The sequence below is a fragment of the Archocentrus centrarchus genome, chromosome 23, assembly GCF_007364275.1.
Source record: "Archocentrus centrarchus isolate MPI-CPG fArcCen1 chromosome 23, fArcCen1, whole genome shotgun sequence".
Classification (NCBI taxonomy): domain Eukaryota; kingdom Metazoa; phylum Chordata; class Actinopteri; order Cichliformes; family Cichlidae; genus Archocentrus; species Archocentrus centrarchus.
Genome location: NC_044368.1, coordinates 22,635,091 through 22,655,937, shown reverse-complemented (window position 1 = coordinate 22,655,937; position 20,847 = coordinate 22,635,091). Strand labels below are relative to the sequence as shown.

Below are 20,847 nucleotides of genomic sequence, written 5' to 3'. Positions count from 1 at the left end.
AAAGGATTGATGTATGCAGGCGTGATGCGCTTTGACTGCTGTTTGAAATGAGTTTCCTTTACTTTGGTACATTTTATTTAATGTCTGTTTTTCAATTTCACTAGATAAGCACTGCGTGCCCGTACGTAATGCCACTGAAATATTTCATTTATATTTATATTCAAATCACACTACGCAAACACGATAACATTAAAGCTTTGTCCTCCATATATATCACACACAGTATTATACTGAAATCATGGAGCCCAGTAAACTATTGTAAGCTGGAGCTGCCCATCTTAACACTGCCTCACACCACTCTGTGCTATTTGATCCATCCATCGTCTTCCACTTATGCAGGCTAGGGTTGCGGGGGGCTGGAGTCTGTCCCAGCTGTCACAGGGCCGGCAGGGTACACCCTGGACAGGTCGTCAATCATTCACACTCACATTCACACTTATGGTCAATTTGGAGTCACCAATGAACCTTACCTGTGTGGGAGAGAACCCGTGCAGACATGGCAAGAACGTGCAAACTCCGCCCCTCTGTGCTATTCGATGTCCACCATTTGTGGAGAGTATTTGACAGAGCAGGCCGCCTTCGATAAGCAGATTTTTTTAGACTTTTGACAAGTCCTCAGTCATTTGTATGCCATCTTACGTAAGTAATTACTGTAAGGCCTAATAGTCCTAAATTATCACCATATTTTTGGAGTGAGAGACTTTTAGTATAAACACAAGATAATCTTTACCCATTTGGCAAGAACTTCTTTGAAAGCCTCAGTACGAAGTGTGCAAATAACACATTTATAGTTATCCATCCATCCTCTTCCGCTTATCCTTTTCAGGGTCGTGGGGGGGCTGGGGCTTATCCCAGCTGACACAGAGCAAGAGGCAGGTTACAGCCTGGCTCAGAGCCAACACAAACAACCATCCACACTCACATTCACACCTATGAGCAATTTAGAGTGACCAATTAACCTAACCCCAGTAAGTGCATGTCTTTGGACTGTGGGAGGAAACCAGAGTACCTGGAGAAAACCCACACAGACATGGGGAGAACAAACTCCACACAGTGAGAGGCCCGGGCCAAGGTGGAATCGAACCCAGACCTTCTAGATATCATTCTAGCTGTGAGGCAGCACGCCACCACGCTGCGTATTATTATAGTTAACTAATCCTGAAATGTATCAGTTGTTTTAAGCATTAGAAGTTAATTTAAACCTTTGTGGGAAAACTGCCAAACTCTTTTGCCAAATTCACCACTGAACAATATCTTTAGTTTCTTTAAGTGAAAATAGTACAGCTGTCGTCTTCACTCCTCCATTGTCATCTTTTCTGCCCTGGAGACTTAAAAAATGCTTTTCCCATGACATGTAAATACAAAGTAAGAAATAATAAATATTAGAGCCCACCCTGCATTGATTTGAAAACCCAGAGACAACTTATTGGATATCAAGGAAATATTAATTTATCACACTCTGGATGAGATTTAAAAATGGCCGAATGACAAATGAAACCATATGGAAGCCCAGGAGGGAGCATGTTCAGAAAACCTGTCAATAGCAGTGTACCCGTTACAGTAGGAGCACCACAGCAAACCAAATAATGACACATCAACCTTTTCACACTTGTTCTGGGTCCAAGCCTCTGCTGTATTGGCTGAGACGGTCTGCTCTTCATGGTGCTTTGACCCTTATTTTTTTGAATAGATGAATTCATGTCCCATTTTATCCCCTATTAGCACAGCTCTTGTATGTCACAATTTTAGAGTAAACTTCTGAAATCATTAAACTACTCAGATTTTCCACTCAATAATACTATTATTCAATGCAAAAATCATTCAAAGCACTATGAATGACATTGTGTTATTTCTAGATTGGGCACCTGCAGCTGCCGTATTTACACTGAATGATTTTTGAGGCATACATTTATTGAATACACTTCAATCCAAACTTGTTTATGCCTGCTAGCCATTAACTAATCTAACCCCACATCTTTGAATTCAGAGGTAAAACACTCAGTGCATCTTTTTTGGAAAAGCTTAAGCCTCATTTTGTTGGATTTTAAATCATTTTTACTGTAGTTTTTGACTGTTTTGTTAACTGGAGGAGCATTTGGACCCAGATTGCTAATTACTACAGACGTAACAAACAGATCTTTGTATTTTAAAAACATTTTATGTTTTTTCTAACTTTTAGAGATGATTTCTGCTTTTTGGCACCATTTTTGAAGCTCGTTAGAGCAAAAAGGAATCCTTTTATATTAATATAATTATTCTACACATCATGCACAGACACAGCTGCAACACAATAGCAAATACGGTGATGATAACCTATGGCAATGGAGTATAAATTCCATGGATTCATGCCTGCTTTGCAAATGTGATATTTTGTCTGGAATCACATTTAAGCCCCAACATTTTTCTTTGATTGGTTGATTAAAGTTCCTGTGAGCCAATCTAATTCACAGTGAGCCTGTGAAAGTGTCTCTTTGAAAGGTTTTACTGAATAAATAGATGAACATACATTTAACCCTAATTTTATGAAGAGAATAAAAGAAAACAAGTAACTGAGATACAATCAACAAATAAATGAAAGGTGCCCACTGTTTGAAGACGCCCTGCAGTGCTGGCCTCCCCGCTGCACTGCTTGACGTCTCTGATCATTTTTTTTTTTTTTTTTTTAAGGCTGATGGAAGTCAAAGTGCTGAAGCGGTTTCACAAACATGCAGCAACAAGCTCGACCTGAAAAAACTTCTGAGAAGTTTTGTGAACCAGTAAAACAGGCTATATGTTCCTTGAACGTCAAAGCTGTAAAAAACATGTGAAATAGTTTTGAAAATGTTTTCTTGGCAGAATTCCATGTGTTTATGGGGAAAACTAGAAACAATTCTTCTGTGGGGTCAGGCTGCTGTAAAGTGATTCAGCTCTTGACGACTGTAAGAAAATCTGCTGATTTTTTTTATACCTTTTGGCTTTTAGTCTTTATGTGACTTGGACTGAGTGCGGATAGAAGTGGGAGAGAAAAACAAGAAGACTGGGTCGATGTTGCTGTAGGGCGCACAGAGGAATGTCAGAAATGTCTGTGCACCCCATGAAAACACATGCACTGTAGTAAGTGTGCGGATCGTCAGTCCGGATTTGTGTTAACTCATTTTCTATTTAATGTATGCACATCTTCCTTTGTGTGTCGAACCTGTTAACCTGGGCTCAGGTGGATTGTGGGTTATTCTAAGCGTGCCCTCTAGCACTCGCTGCTCCACTCTCGGATTTTCTTTCTTTCCGCTCATTGTCTCAGTGAAGCATCTCGAGGTGAAGCCGTCAGTCTCCCACTCACTGGAAATTCCCGTTCCCACACTGCTAAAGTTCCACAGAAGTCCTGCATCAGCCGCAGTCAGGAAAACTAACTTGTGTTTCTCAGGTTTCCTTTCAACACTCTTCACAAGCAGGTGAACTGATCATGAAACTGATTTGTAAGAAAATTCACTACAAAGCCAGCTCCATCCAATCTGACCTATCCCCACCTTCAAGTTATTCATAATTAATATCATTTGAGGTGGGTTTTTGTATCACAGCACAAGATTTCTGTATTACAGTGAATCCTTCATGCATAGTATTTGCTCTCATAAAGACTAATATAGTCCATTTTCTATCCAGGGTCCAAATATAAGAATCTATTAATCCATCGAGTTACTGACCTATTGTTTTTAAACCTGACAATTATGAGTACAAATCCCAATGGATATATGTGATTATGAAGTACAATAAAACCCTATTAACCTTAGTTTAAATTATTAGTCATGGATATTGTGTAAATCCGCCTGATTAGATAACCCACCAACACAACACACTGTGTAGATACACACCCGCATAAAACATTGTTTAATCATAAAAAAAATTTCAGTTTGGTTGCTGTGATGGAGAGTTTCACCATAAAAGGCATCATCTGAACCACAAAGCAAGCCCAGACAGACAGCACGACTCCTGACCAGACAAATGACCGTTCACAAATGTCAGATGAGGGTGTATTAGTGGCTATTGAGAAATGTGCTTCCTATGTTGTGGGTTTGATTCTTTTCTCACATCCAAGAAGATCACGCAAGAAGGTCCTGGGTGCAAATGCCCGGGGGCTTTATGTGTGGAGTTTCCATGTTCTTCTCATGCCATGATGGGTTCTTTCCAGATAATCCAGCTTCCTACCACAATCAAAAGGCGTGGAATTAGTGGGGTCAGGCTCCAGCACCCCCTAACCCTGAATAGGATAAGCAGAAGACAATGAATGGATGGACAATTACTATGTGATTGAAATACAGACTTTCAACTTTAATTCAAGTATTTAAATATTGCATTAACTATTGAGGAATTATAGCTATTTTTATACCCAGTGCCCCATTTTCAGAGGCTTAGATGTAACTGGCTTAACTAATTTTAAATATAAGTATTGACTGCCTGAAGTCTAGAACCCATGGACATCACCAAATGGTAGTTTCATTCCTTGAGATGCTCTGCCAGGCTCTTACTGCAGCTGCCTTCATTTACTTTTATGAAGACCTGGCAGAGCACCGGCCTGCTTGTTTGTGGGTCTCTGCACTCAGAGCGTGCTTCAGTTACAGAAGATAAAACTGTTAGGTTGAGATCAGATGACTGACTTGACCATTGAAAAAATGTCATCTAGCCCTTCATCCTGCTACTTCTATCAGCAGTCACATCATCAGTAATCAGCAGCGGTTCCATTGGCAGCCATACATGCCAATGCGATTACATTGCCTCCACCATGTTTGATAATGTGGCATGCTTTGGACCATGTGTTTCTCTTCACATCATTCTGGTCCTTAATGAATCTTGTTTCATCTGTCCAAAGATTTTTTTTTTTTTTTTTTTTTTTTTTTTTTCCAGAACTGTGCCGAATCTTTTAGATATTTTCTGGCAAAATCGAATCTGGCCTTCATGTTTGTGAATGTAACCAGAGGTTTGCACCTTGTTGTAAACTTTCTTTATTTCCATTCATGAAGGTGATTTTGTCAGACTGTCAGTGATACACCTACCTCCTCGAGAGTGTTCTTGACCTGGTTAGATGCTGTGAAAGGTTTTTCTTAACCAAGAAAATAATTCTGTCATCATACACTTTAGGCACCTTCTGTGGTCTTTCGGGCCTTTTGTTATTGTGTTCATTCTTTTTGAGAATGTACCAGATTATTGATTTGGCCACTAAAGTTTTTGCTGTTTCTCTGATAGGTTATTTTGGTTTTTCAGCCCAATGATGTTCATCTTCCCTTGCATTAGAACTCTGTTGACCACATACTGAGAGTTTCAGTGCCAAACACTGGGAGTGAATTAGTGTGTGACATGAACTTTCTTGCATTAGAAACATATAATCTTAACCTTTATCCTCTTTTCTACAATATATTGTAAGTTCTTTATGCCCTTGAGACATCATAAATTAATGTAAATTCAAGCAATGCCATTTCCATGAGTGCTGTTTTCTTTTTGCATGATGCTCCAGGAGCAGATGTATCATTTGCACTTACACATACAATACAGTGAACATGAATATCATCAGCAAAAGTATAATAGGAGAAGCAATAGAAAGAATGGGATATGACAAGAATTAAGAGGTCAGCACTGTGATTTTATTGAAATTAATTTCTATTTATCTAAATACAGTTGGAAAAATTACAAAAATGAATTTAAATGTCCATGTTATGAAATACCCTACATCTCTCATAGCATTTTCTCTTTTTGCAGTCATCCAGTTTGGTTTCGTCTCTCTGTTCGTGGCTTCTTTCCCGCTGGCTCCTCTCTTTGCTCTGCTAAACAACATCATCGAGATCAGATTGGATGCAAAGAAGTTTGTTACAGAGCTACGCAGGCCAGTGGCTGCACGAGCTAAAGACATTGGTAAGCTGAACATCAGCGAGATGCTAACACTCACCTTAAACCAGTCTGAGTTGATTCTTTAGCAGTGGCTTCAGGCAGTTTGGCAGGTCTCACTGATGAGGTTACAAAATGTTGCAGCCATTTTGGCTGAAACCTCATCTTTTTTTTTTTTTTTTTTGTAACTGTCATCAGGTTTGTGTAACACTCTGGTCTGTAAGCAGATCAATAAAAACAATTGATATTTGTGTCACCATCAGTTATAAATATGTTCAAATAGGAACGATTGCAGCTGGTAATGCTGTGCTGCATTTTTAATGTAATTACAAGACCTTTACAGTTAGACTGAGTTTAAATGAGTAGCTGTCACAATGCCTTTACAGTTTTGTCACTGTGATTAAAACTGATATTCCTCTTCTTGCCTTTTTCCCTCAACTTGCATTTCTTTTTTTATCTTGCTCCCCACTCTATAGGCATATGGTACAACATACTAAGTGGAATGGGGAAGTTCTCAGTCATTATAAATGTAAGTATAAACACAATGTTCCACTTTTCCATGTTTGGAAATTAGTGAATAAGGCAGATACATGAAAATGAGTAATTTCTCCTTGGAAAATACGGCTGGTTTTGCTTTGATTGGACAGAAGATTTATTTTGAGTATTCTATAAATACATGTTTGAATGTCCTACACTAAGCACATAAACACTTGAACATTTAGCTCAGTTTAGTGTAACTTCCAGTCCTGTAAAGTTCAGGTTGTCGAGTGTATTCTGTGGATCTGCATGGATTTTTCATGACTTCATGTCTGTTATACTTCTCACTGTATGCAGCGACAGTGAGAAGATTAAACCTTCCTTTTTCAGATACCAGAGACAGAAATACAGGTTATAAAGCACAAATAATACATATTAAATCCAAAGCGCTTTACAAGTAATCAGATAAAGAAACACAAAGTAAAATTTAAAAGGCTGAAATGTGTTAAACAAAAACAAATTGAAGACTAATTAAATTTAAAATATGAGCAAAGAGTATATAGGACCGTATACCTAAAAGACCCCCTTTGAGCAGCACTTGATGAGGGGAAAAAACTCCTTTTGAAGACGAATCCTTCCACAGAACCGGGTCTGGGTGAGTGGCCATCTGTAACTGATTAGATAATAACTACTCTAATTGGATAATGACTAATTAGATTAAGAGTGGTGTGTTTTTTGTTTTTTTCTTAACACATTTGGTATTCAGGTGGGGTAGATCTGATTGATTTAAAAAAAAAAAACAAACAAAACTAATTATCAGTGAAACTCTTTTTGCTTTTTGCAGTCTGTTGATCAGACCTTTTTTTTTTTTTTTTCTCCTGCTAGATGTTAATTTCATGACCTCATGAAATCCCCCAAATTTTATCTGAAATACTCAAAAATGCACATCTGAGAATGTCTGTGTGTGTGTGTGTGTGTGGGGGGGGGGGGGGTCAGTAAGGTTATGCTTTGGATTTGTCTTTGGGCAGTGAGCCAAATCCCATCTCGTTTACTTTTAATACTAAACAGATTTGTGGAGGATCCAAAAACAAGCAGCAGGAGACTTTATTTATTCTAGATCAGTGACAGATTGGACACACATTCTGGTCCACACACACTGTGGGCCAGAAGCTTCACAACAGTGGAAAGTGGGGCACTTCTGCCCCTTTTGTTCATGTATCTCTATCAGTTTTACTGCTTCTTAAACTCAAATATTTAAAAGAAAATGCAGTGTTTACCAGAATTTAGCTTTTTGGAACACTGCTGCTCCTTTCAGAAGGGTCCACGTTTTTCAGCCTTCTACGGTTACAGATACCTTGGCTTTGGGTAATGGCTGATACTGTTCCGATCTGATACTGGTGTTACAGTAAGATGTGTTCTTCATTGTGAGAGAAAGGCTTAGCTCATTACTTCAAAATCTCAAGTAATTATTTTTAGGCATAGAAAGTGGAGGAAGAAATTTGGCAAATCAGTTTTAAAACATAAAACATGATTCCCCCTTTAAAAAAAAAAAAAAAAAAAAATCATATTACTGGTCATGATGGACAAATATTTCACACGTTTTCTGTTTTGGTCTCTGGCTTTTTTCTCTGCAGGCCTTTGTGATCTCCTTCACATCTGACTTCATCCCCAGGCTTGTCTACCAGTACATGTACAGTCAGACAGGCACCATGCACGGCTTCATTGATCACACACTCTCCTACTTCAACGTGTCTGATTTTAAACCGGGCACGTCACCGCAGAACTCCGCGCACGAAAACATTACTTACTGCCGGTAAAAGACACACACGTGCTCATGCTGTATATTGTACCAATTACATTTTTCTCAGTTTTCTTTGTGGTGAGAAATACTGCATTCAGCGAATAGCCAGTAAAAATGGAAATGTATTCAACTTATTTATTCACTTCTCATGCACAGACAAGCTCTTAGCCTCTCATTTGTGCTTGTTGTCTGACATTTCTTCTGCTGCTGCTAGTGAAGTATTTGGTGAGGAGTCAAGAAGTACAGTCAGGCCAATTGATCTATTTTTACATCTGAGGAATTTAATTTGGGGAGTGGTGTCTAAAGGGATAAAACAGCCTTGTCTTGTCATAACTTAGAACCTTGGGCCTTTACAGAAACATACACGCTCTCCCTCAGTCTCTGTATTAACAATGATCAACTTAGATTATTATGAATAAATTACAGCTAAATTAAATTAACGGCTATTTAATCTTGACTGAAGGATGCCCTTTCCTCTCTAAATCTTCACTTTATATCTGAACTCATTATATGTGTGAGTTGAGGAACTTTTTTCCGTCCATCCATCCATCCATCCATTTTCTTCCACTTATCTGGGACCGGGTTGCTAGGGTGGCAACTTAAGCAGAGAAACCCAGACCTTCCTCTCCCCAGCCACCTCCACCAGCTTTTCTGGGGGAACACCTAGGTGTTCCCAGGCCAGCCTGGAGATATGATCACTCCAGCGGGCCCTCGGTCTGCCTTGGGGTCTCCATCTGGTAGGACATGCCCGGAACACCTCACCCAAGAGGCTCCCAGCATGTGTTTGCACAAATCCAGTAACAAAACACCATTCAGGTTTAGATCAGGCAGGCCGTTCCTCTCAATCACGCTTTGATCATTTATCAGTATCCTACAGCCAAAATGCTTCTGTAATAATTTTAGTTAAGCTAGTTGTGAAAGGCTTTTGCCTTGGTGACCTCAGAATCTGATCTCTGCTTTTTGCAGACAATGTGGTCCTGTTGGTTTCTAGTTTAAAACCAAGACTTTTTAAATCTCAGCCTGAAGGCCCTTTTTCCACTTGATTTCTCTTGACTTGGGTCGGAAGAAGAAAATGAGAATTTCTTACTAAGTGCTCTGTGCTACAAGGCTGCTAAGAGTTGCATTTGAATGAATAGAAAACCTTGTGCTGCCAAATGTAGTCATCAGCATCATACCAATTATTGAATATTATTCTGTGCTAGCTACAAATGTGAAACTCTCACACAGTATAAGAAATTAAACAGAGCAACCATTAACCATTTCATTAAGACTGACAAACACACCATCATGCAAACTGTAATGTCATTTTGAATCTGCAAGCAACAAGAATGGATCAGAAAGACATCACAAAATGCACAATTGTATCTTTTATGCATTTTCACTCATTCCATTGGTAAGCATCTCTTTCATAATATCAATATAAAGCTTTGCAGAGAAAAGGTCATGGATGCCGGCGCCCACAGACAGTTGAGGCCGACCTGCTGTTACATAAGATGGAAAAGAATTACCATGCAAGAATGCAGTCTTTGTACCACTGTAGGCTGATGTGTCACATCGAAAGAACGACCAGATAGTGTTCGCCTTTAACATTTCATAGGCGTGAAATTGGCTGCAGGATGTTCCAGGAAGGGTTTGTGTGTCTGCAGTGAGCACTGTTGTACAGTATAGTGATGTATAGACAGTGCAGTAGCTGCTGATGTGGGCAGTTCCTCTGGGCTCAATGATTCACCTCTGTATTTCAGATGCTCCAGACAGTGCATGCCTTTTTTTCCCCTCCCCGTCTTTCTGACCCAGTTAATTTTGGGGTTCTATACATATGGATGAATACATGCAAGAGGCAAAGAGGTCAGGATGAATGGATGGATGATTGTGTCAGAGGATACAGAGATGAGGGAAGATATCATTGAACTGATGATCAGATAAGAATACAAAGAAATGCTTTTTAAGACAGTAAGGAAACTGTTGAAATGGAAGGATGTAGAACTACCACTGAGGAAATGAATAAAGGGGAGAGGTGCTGCTGTTGGATGGATGGATGGATGGATGGATAAAGAGGTGGATGGTGTGACAGCCAACTCCCAAGGTTTTAAATCTTTAATCAAATTTTAAAAACAGCAGTGTGAGGAAGTTGAAGATAGTTTCTGCACCAGTGAGCAGAACATGACTGTATATCTCTGCAGTCCTGTTTTCCATCCTCAGTGTTAATTGTGTCCTCTGTTAAATTCTGAGGTCTGGGTGGTACTGTTGACAAACAGTTTGACCATATCAGGAAAGGCATGCACATATTTTCCATTTGTGATGCTGATGATGGCTGTTTTTGTGTAAATTTATATTGGCCATAAATTGGTCATAATTACTACTATGGGGAAAAATGCTACATTGGGAATGTTCCTGCATCCACGGTGCTTGTCTGAAAGTAAACACTGGTTGGTCTCATAAGGTCCATTGGTCCTCCTTCACTAGGTTTAAACTATAAATGGCCTACAGTATTTTCCTCCACCAAATTTTTTTCTTGTTGTTGGCTGTTTGAGAAAAGTCTTCACCTTTTCCTTCCAAAATGTTGAAAATTCCACACCGTCTTTTTAAAATTTATTTTTTAAGTTTCCCAGAATCTGCGATGACCTCTTTGTGTTAAGTCCATTTTCTGTTTTCTGCTCTTGACATTGCACCACAGGGTGCCCGTCCTACACCCCTTGTTTCTGTTTAAAACTAAGCTAGAGTGGAAGAGCCCACAGGATCCAACAGCTTTATTGCTGTTTACTGTTTCAACTTTTGGCCTTTGGTTAAGTTAACCATGAAAACATATTAAAGTATACAGCTAAAATTTTAAATAGGACAGGGATAAATTGGACAGGATATAAATCAATCAGATGTAGATGATATAATGGGTGGTTTTGTATTTTTTGTGTTATATTGAAAATCTAGTTTTTATGGTAAAACTTATGATGAAAGCAAACAGGAAGCATGAGTCAAGCTATAAAATTTCCAACTAAGTGATTACAGACCTTTTCTTGCAGCTTTATATAATGTGTATAACCTTCAAATGAGGCAAGCCCTGAGAAGGCTTTCAGACACTACAGGCATCCAGTATCATAATTGGCTGAGAAAGAAATCTAATTCTAACTTTGCTCAAAGATAAATTATTTCGACTGAGCTGCTGTCTCCCTGTTTCCATGGTGCTGTATACAAACTTTGGTTTTAATTCTTATGAAACATAAAAACATCTGTTTTTGTTGCATGCCATGGTGGTCCAGTAAATTGCTGGAAATGTAAAATTTTCTTCCAGCGTGATGCTGTTCTTGTTTGCTGCAGATTTGGAATGACTGTATCTTCTCTTATTGCATCACATATTTGATCTTTGATCTCAGTGTGGAGCAGCAACAGAGAATTACCTTACTGTGTTCTGAATTAGTGACATCTACTGATATGTTTTATTGGTTGTAATAAAGTTATCTTTAGTCCTGAAAGTCTAGTTTTAGAGTGATGTGCAGAAAGCAAGGAACAGATATAAATGTAAAGCAACTAATAAAAAGGGTAAATTGTCACATCATTATTTTCCAGGATGTTAAAATTGTCTTTTAGGCACATACCTGCTTCATATCAAGACAGTGCTGGCTCCTGAGCTGACAGGAAGTTGGCTCTGCTAATGGTCTTATCACCAGGAAGTCAAGTGAGGGTTAAGTGGTTATGCAATGGATTATCAAGTCATTTGTAAGAGGATGTTTCCTCTTAGCATTAGGAGAAAATATTCTTTATATTCTGTACTCAGTTTAGAAATACGGGAATAAGAATAAATGTAAATGTAAAAACATCTGCAACAGATTGGAACAACACAGCACTAAACATGAGACATGATGTCCCACAGTATCTGCTAACATCACCACTCAGGAAAGGAAATTACCTTGTTACTTTTCACAGAGCTTCATGATTGGCAGTAATAACTTTTTTTTTTTTTTTTTTTTTAGATAAATAAGTCAAAACATGGCCACTTTCAGCTGGTCCCTTATTTACAAGGGTTGCCACAGCAGGTACCTCTGCAAGTGGGATTGCATCAGGAATGGCATCTGGCATAAAACTGCCAAATCACAAAGGAGATTTGTCTCCAGCTACAGTATGGAGACACTGAAGGTGGTTATATTAGATACTGACTTTAAAGCTCATTAGAATTGTACAACTTTGCTTTAAATCCTATATTTCCATTTATGTTTGCAAATTTCAATAAATCGCTGCACCAATTTCCCTTTTTCCTAGCAAAATATAAACAAATGAGTGGCTCAAGACTTTTGCACAGTGCTGTAAACTGATTGAGCTGTTGTGTTGAAAGAATTGCATTGATTCACCTACATGTAACATTGTTGTCTGCTTTCCTTGTAAGAAAACAGCTACAGTAACTGGCTGTTTCGGGGATCAGCCCCAACCTCAGCCAGATCACTTCCTGAATATTCACCTTTTTTTTTTTTTAATCCACATACATTTTTAACATATGTCCATTTGCCAAAATTGAATTATCCTCAATCTTGTTACCTTGAAATAAAGTGTGATCTCATTGGAAAAACAAAACAATATTCTTTTTATATTTTTGGGCCCCAAACTCTCCCTGCCAAAGATCAGACTCAGCTGCTGTGCACCGCTCCACCTCCCTGCCTAAAGCTGTCGAACGGCAATAAATAAATGGATCAAGGTTGAAAGGGGTTTGGGACAAATGCTTTTTTTGAGCTGCTGTTCTCTTAATGCTTGTATGTAGAGAAGATTGAGGTCACAGTGACTCCTCAAAATGGTTGAAAGAACAAACTGGGCGAGTGCAAGAAAAAGATCCAATATGAAGTGCACATGTTCATACAGACAGAACGATACCTGACAGCAGCCATGCTGCGTGACGCAGGTTTACTCTATATTTGTTTATTTATTTAGTTTTAGGGATGGGAATGGCCTGACCCTCATCAGTAAATTTATTCCTTGGTCCCCGGAGGCACTTTATTGGCAGCAGGAACTTCCAAGAACAAACGCACTCGTCTCACGTAGTAACCAAAATCTTATTTAGAGGTCTTATGAAAGAATATTCAGTTAAATGCTTCAGTTGCTACAGAGCTCCACTATCATAACCAAACATGGAGCTCTGAGAAAACATGCGCGCACGTGCACGTTCCACACACAAGAACAGAGAGGAAAAACTATCTTTGATAACAAAACTGTCTTTGTGATTCCACTGAAGGAAAGTGAACTGTAGCATGATAGGAATTGGTCTTATTTTACAGTTTTGTCTTCTTTCATTTTTAAATTGGAAGATGATCTACAACAACGTGTTGCAAAATATTGCTGAGAGACTGAAGGAAAGATGAATAGATCAAAGGGAAAAGAAGGAGAGAAGAGCTGACTCTCACAGGCCACATTCCTCACTCATGACTGTATAAGGAGAAGGAGTCAGACATCATAAGACCATGCTAATACCCTCCCTCTCTGTTATTTCTATACTGTTTGTCAAGTGCTTAGTGAAACAGCTCATTCAGTCTGTTTAATTTATTTGGACTTCAGGAATTTTTTTTTATGACAGTGTGAATGTAAAAGCCTTACGTTGTGTCATTTTAATGTAAAACTTTGATGTGAGGCATCCTGTTGATGTGACGTGTTAAACTGCTGTAATCTCCTGTGGTTCGAGTTTCCTGCATTCGCTTTCTGTTATGCTTTTTGTTTTGTTTATTGGAGTTTGCACTCTTATGTATACTATATAAAATCTTAAACGGAGTTTAGTTTTCAGGTTCATGCTGATGGAAGGATTTTCTTTGCGTGATGGTTTGATAGAGTTGTTATTGGCAAGAGAAGTATCTTTTTTGCTACCTTGCTTACTTGCATCGTTCCTTGGGTTATAAGTGTGCACCATGAAGATGGACATATCCTCTGGGTGGTGTCAGTGCAGACGAAGGTTGTGTTGTGCGCCTGTTGTGATCCACCCACTGACTTTGGTATCACAGTGATTTTTACCCCTTGCAAATAAACTAGATGGTGGTGGTTTAAATGCTGAACTCCAGGCTTCAAAACAGGAGTCCACAAACCAACAGGAGACGTCACAGTGGTTATGTTCATCTTTAAATTCTTTCCTGTGTAGATATCATATCAGTGTAGATTTCCAGCGTAATTTTATTTTTTTTTTCCCCATTGAGATTTATGTACATGTCTTTTTTTTTTTTTCTTTCTTTCTTTTTCCACACAGTATACTAACAATAATAGTTTGACAGGTATAACATAGTATTTTTGCACCAACATGGGTGTCACAAAGCCATTCTTATGGAAGAGAAACTGAGACGAGGCTGGATTGAGGCTGCATTTCAGCCAGTGGTGTTGGGGATCATGTCACAGTTGATGGAATTATGAATATAGGCAATATTCTGTATTCCTGAAGTCTACTTAAAGAAATTACAAGAAAGCTTTCTTTTTTTTTTTTTTTTTTTTTTTTTTAAATTAAAATAAAAAAAAAACAAAAAAAACAAAAAAAAAAAAACAAGAAAGCTTTCTTAGAGCATTCAGAGTGGGAAGAATAAAGGTGGTCATACAAAATACTGACATTCAAGCTTTTTTTTTCTTTTTTTTTTTTGCCTTATACACTGCCTGGCCCAAAAAAAAGTCACACACTAATATTTTGCTGGACCACCTTTAGCTTTGATTACGGCATGCATTCGCTGTGGCATTGTTTCAATAAGCTTCTGCAATGTCACAAGATTTATTTCCATCCAGTGTTGCATTAATTTTTCACCAAGATCTTGCAGAGATGATGGCAGATTCTGACCACTGCGCAAAGCCTTCTCCAACACATCCCAAAGATTCTCAATGGGGTTGAGGTCTGGACTCTGTGGTGGCCAATCCATGTGTGAAAATGATGTCTCATGCTCCCAGAACCACTCTTTCCCAATTCGAGCCCGATGAATCCTGGCATTGTTATCTTGGAATATGCTCGTGCCATCAGGGAAGATGAACCTAGACCTGACCTACTGCAGCAACCCCAGATCATAGCACTGCCCCCACAGGCTTGTACAGTAGGTACTAGGCATGATGGCTACATCACTTCACCTGCCTCTCTTCTTACCCTGATGCACCCATCACTCTGGAACAGGGTAAATCTGGACTCATCCAACCCCAAGACCTCCTTCCATTGCTCCAGAGTCCAATCTTTATGCTCCCTAGCAAATTGAAACCTTTTTTTCAAGTTAGCCTCACTGATTAGTGGTTTTCTTAAGGCTACACAGCTGTTCAGCCCCAATCCATTGAGTTCAATTTGCACTGTGCCTGTGGAAATGGTCTTACTTTCACTATTAATCATAGCACTGAGTGCTGTTGCTGTTTTTCTTCGATTTGATTTTACCAAACGTTTAAGTGATCGCCGATCACGGTCATTCAGGATTTTTTTCCGGCCACATTTCTTCCTCGAACATGATGGGTCCCCACTATCCTTCCAGTTTTTAATAATGCGTTGGGCAGTTCTTAACCTAATTTTAGTAGTTTCTGCAATCTCCTAACGTGTTTTCTCTGCTTGATGCATGCCAATGATTTGACCCTTCTCAAACAGACTGACATTTTTTCCACAACCACGCGATGTGTCTTTCGACATGAGAAGCAACTCATTGCACGAGTTGTGGTTAAATAACTTGTTGCTTGTTGAAAGATAATCACCCATGCAGTAATTATCCAATAGGAGGCTCGTACCTATTTGTTTAGTTAAATCCAGGTGGCGACTTTTTTTTGGCCAGGCAGTGCATATTGTATTTCCATGTATGTTTGCACATGTTTCATTGCTGCATGTATTTCAAAATATAAAGAGAGATAGCTCAAGACTTTTGCACAGCACTGTGAATGGTGGCATGAATGGATGGATGAAATGTTTATCTTTTTCATCAAGATCAATCAAGAACAGTGCAGCATGTTTTTGAACACAGTCTGCTGTTCACTGATTTGACCTGATGGTGGATAGATGAATACTGTCTGTAGCTACAGCTCCACATAAAGCCGGTCTTTGTCTCCACTCACTTCTGTACATATAGTGCTTTGGGAGGAGCATTTTTAGCCTAAAGATGTGCTTCAGATTAACAATAAAAGGAACTGTCTCCCATTTCTTGCCTTCAAAATAATGTCGTATGTTGTACTTTGTATCCCACAGGAAAAGGCACCCTCTTTTATAATAGCTGCTGTGCAAACAACAGAGGCCAAAAGTACTGTAACATAAAGTCAAGTGTCATTCTCTGCATATTTGTGGAAGGTTGGTAGATGGTCAGATCAGTAACCTGCTGTTGAACTTGGAGTGCTTCACAGTTTCAGATGTGTATCGTTAAAGACTTTTCAATACTTTTATTGGCATTTGCTGATATTTCAGCTCAGATAACTTGCTTTTAATGATCTCTGTCCCTGAAACAATCTCATATTGTTCTGTCAGTCTGTACCATAACATGTAGGCTAACAACTGGAGTTTAGAGTTTCAGTATGTCTGTGCATGAAGGACAAAAAAATGGAAAAAAAGGTTTTTCCAATTCTTTTTTTAAATTTTACTTTATTTAGTTTTAAGAGAGGGTGTCAAATTGCAAACAAGTCATTGAGTTTTTCTCCACCACCATTTTCAGTACAGGACCCTCTGATTTCTTAGTACTGCTGGATCTCAAACAGCCCGGCTGAGATTTGACATTTGTTCTCTAATCCTTTCTTGCTGCACTGTAGCCAACAGATACAGCAGCCACGGCTCTGGCACCTGAGTGTGCCGACTGCTAGAAGTTACATTACTACAGTGTGTTTTCAATTTGTGCACTTAGCAATAAACAAACAAGCAAAAACCTTCTAGATCATTTATGACTTGCCTCCAGTGATAACTTACCCTGACTGTGCTTTAAAGATGTTTTATTTTCACATTCTGTTCTCACCTCCCTTATGACTCGAACCAAATTTGGACATCGTGTGTGTGTGTGTGCGTGTGTGTGTGTGAGAGAGAGAACTGTTATGCTCATCCTGTGGGGACCCAAATTTATTTACTCACAATTTCCCCAAAATGCCAGTTTTTGCTTTTTAATTTGATGGGTAAAGGTTCAAGTGAGGATAGTAGTAGTTATGGTTATATGACGGGCATAATGTGGAAATACGGCTCGGTTTGTGTGTTCTAAATGAAACCACATGTGCAACATACCCAGTCAAATTTATCCTTGTGTACGTGGGTTTTATCTGACAGGCCAGCCATCAACAAAATACAGTTTTCTTTCTTTCTCTTGTCCCTCTGCCTCCCTTATGTTTTCTTCCTTTCTTCATCCTTATTCTCCTCTGTCCTTATTTGGAGCATGTAGACCATTTGTACAACATATGGTTTGAGTTTCCCCATGTTTGTTTTGAAGTTACAATAGAGAGTGTTTACTACAAAGGCAACAAATGGTTCCAAACTAAGTTGAGGAGCAAAGTCTAAGCCAGGTAAAGATGCTGTAAAGCAGTTCAGTCACAGGATGAAAGTGATGCCAGGGAGGAACGTTAGCCTTAGATTATTAAACTTGTCACCAGCAATGCCCTGTCAGTGAAACGTGTGGAGTGCCTTTTTTTGGGGGGGTTATCCATCAACTTTTTGTTGATGGTTCTTTTGTGGTCCCCCCCCCCCCCCCCCCCCCCCCAAAAAAAAATCAGGTCAGAAGCAAAAGAAATTTGAGGACTTCCATTTTTTTTAAACTGAACTGTCTCTGTGTGGTGTTTGTTTGTGCTAGGTTTAAGGACTACAGGGAACCCCCGTGGTCTCCAGATGCGTACCACTTCTCCAAACAGTACTGGTGTGTCCTGGCTGCAAGGCTCACCTTCGTCATACTGTTCCAGGTGTGATTTCAGTGTATTACTGTTCGTTTTATGTTTTCTGCAATCCATTTTTCAATCGCGTGTGTGTGTGTGTGTGGGGGGGGGGGGGGGCAGTCATTCCAAACTGAGTGGATCACACTCCGCTCTCATTATGGTCAGGAAAACAACCAGATGCTTCAATTCTCTCTAACACGTGTTTCTCAAATGTCCTTCAACAAGTTTCCTTCATTATTTCTGTAAAATAATCACGACCAGAATTTGGGCATTAAATAATTGCGCTTAAACTTTCAGATCAAGCGTTTTGTGATGTGGAAGCGACAGGTGTGTGAAAGTGTGCTGCAACAATGAGGTTTACCCACTTACACCCTTAGTTCCTGATTAGTTCTTGATTAGTTTCTGATTTGCACCAAAAATCTCACTCCTGTGCACCATGAAGCAAATCTGAACACATACTCGATGTATGTAACCAGTGTAACTTATACTTGCATTATCTCAGATATTCACTGTGATTCTTCATAACTTTCGAACTTGTCTTGGGTTAAAAAGGTAATAATACTTCAGTATCACAGTGATCACACTCAGTGCAGTCATCACTGGTTCTCAGAGAACCTTGAGACCAGAGAGGGGATTTCAGTGGGACTCTCTGCAGTGTCCAAGCTAGAAGGCTGTGCATGGTGAGCCTGTCACTGCACAGTTCTACTAGAACATCTTGAGGCGCTTGAGAGAGAAGAATTTTGAATCAGTGATCTTGAACTGTGGTGTGAGCCATCACGTGCACGTGCATCACATGCACTTAACAATATTCAGTCATCACCGAGCCTACTCCGATTAATCCTCTTTCCAAAAGTGAAATTTGTGTTGAAAGGTCAGAGAATGGCACATGCACAGGTGCGAGTGGTCAAAGTAAAGCTTCCAGTCGGTGATTTAACAATAGCTGCAACAATAAGTGGAACCTGTACATGTAAAAACAGGAAATTTTGAATTATTACCAATTCTTTTTGGATGTAACAGTGACATTGATATGGTTGATGCAGTGCATCACTGTTCACCTTTATCGTCAATCTCATTCATTTGTTTCGTCTTTCTCTCACTTGCATGCCGCTCTCCTCCTACTCTTCAAGAACTTGGTGATGTTCCTCAGCCTCGTGGTTGCCTGGGTGATTCCCGATGTTCCCAAAACCATAGTGGAGCAACTCAAAAGGGAGAAGAAGCTCCTGGTAGATGTCTTTTTACAGGAGGAGAAGGAGAAATTCCAGCTCATCCAGAGCCTGTTTGCCAAGGATGCCACCATCCACCCCAGCAGCCAGACGCCCCCCACAGGGCAGGATCTGCCCATCCCGGGCCGCTACAGTACTTTACCCCCGGGCCCCACAGCTGGAGATGGAGGAGGAGGTCCGAGGGCGAGATGTAGGGCAGCCAGTTTCAGCCAATTCAACAGGAATATTGCCTCTTCGCCCATGAAGGAAAACGAGAATTCAAAACACACAGCGGTGTGACACGACGCAAACATCGCGGGGGTGCTTCAGCCGGTTCTATGGATTGTCACTCGGGTGACTCAGACCTTGTATGACTTTGCCTGTGTCTTTCATGTCCTGGTGTGTGTGATATATGATGGTGGTATGAACAAAAACACTTTTGAACATAAAGTTTTAATTCACTGATGTGTGTGTTTGAATGTGACTGACTGAATGGATACGTGTGTGTCGTTTCTACTCGCACTGACTGTTCACCTGAAAGAGTTGTCGTTTTTACTTTTTGGTCAAAATTGTGAGGCGCACTAGCTTCATAGCGTAGAGAAGCAATAATTATCATGTTAGGTTGAACAACTAGCTGTTGCAGGAACCTGGAAGAGACTGGAGATGAAGAATACACTATGAACTCATAAGCAGTTAACCAACATGATCAGACTGATGGACATTGTGGCTCCTCATTAGGGCGGTTTCCTGCTTTCTGTGCTTTAGGGCTAGATTCCTGCTTTATGTGCTTATGGTATTTATGTATTTTTGTTTACAGAATTTGTAGCAGTTAAAACGTACCACATTTTCTGTACTCGTTCATCTTTAGAATTCAGGAATGACTTTGAACCTTTTTTTTTTCAGAATTCACTAAAATTGTAACTGATGCAGCTGCTGGTCATTGTTTCTCTGTACCTTACCCAGAGTTTCAAAGGATGGGAAAAAATGCTGATGTGAAAGATCATCTTATGCCACTCATTCCAGTCGAAGCTATTTCTGCAGCTTTCAGCTGACTGTAGAATAATTTGCGAATGCAAAGGAAAAACCAGCTGTTTCACATACTGAGTCAAGTGGAAACAATCACGCTGTGTCTCATAGACAGCTAAACAACATTATGAACTACCTGACAGTATACTTTGACATTCCTGCAGGTAAGTAATCAATCCGGGTTCCTCCTGCTCAAAGCGTAGACCTTAAAGTGGACCTAATAAGCCCATTTAGTGGAATTCTTCAACTTCACACAGAAAAGGCTTCAGGGTTAACTCTGGTTTTTCTGTATTTTTCCAAGGTAACTGACCTAAAATGCTACAGTGCAAGATTAGATATCAATACTTAAGAAATCACTGCCTACTGACCAATCAGTTCTCTGGAAAATGGTGTCCCTCTGACCCCCCCCCCCCCCTGTTGGCTGCAAACAATTTAAATTTATTGTTCTTTAAACATTAATTTCCAAAACAGCACACCTCTCTGCCCTTACGGGCCTCCGATTAAATTGGCATGTTACATACATTGAAATTCTGTTTTTATGAATTTTCTTTATTCAGTTAAACAGCAGCATGGCTGCAGCTGAAAGAATAAACTAAAAATAAATGGTCTTATGTACTCTTAAATGTTAATTTAATGGAAAAATAATTGTAAGCCTGGTGAGCCTGTTAGCTCAGCCTATACAATCAGCTTTTTTGA

The 20,847-nt window shown here is 39.5% G+C and overlaps 1 protein-coding gene across 1 annotated transcript in view; it reads left to right on the top strand.

Annotated features, from left to right (window-relative positions):
- The window catches only part of ano2b (anoctamin 2b), a 71,127-nt gene extending 50,579 nt beyond the window's left edge, over window positions 1-20,548 (top strand). The window contains exons 22-26 of the mRNA XM_030719949.1: window positions 5,725-5,877; window positions 6,327-6,379; window positions 7,962-8,140; window positions 17,845-17,950; window positions 19,051-20,548. Of these exons, the coding sequence (XP_030575809.1) occupies window positions 5,725-5,877; window positions 6,327-6,379; window positions 7,962-8,140; window positions 17,845-17,950; window positions 19,051-19,425 (866 nt within the window). The 3' untranslated portion in view covers window positions 19,426-20,548. The remainder of the gene's footprint in view (window positions 1-5,724; window positions 5,878-6,326; window positions 6,380-7,961; window positions 8,141-17,844; window positions 17,951-19,050) is intronic.
- Window positions 20,549-20,847: the final 299 nt, after the last annotated feature.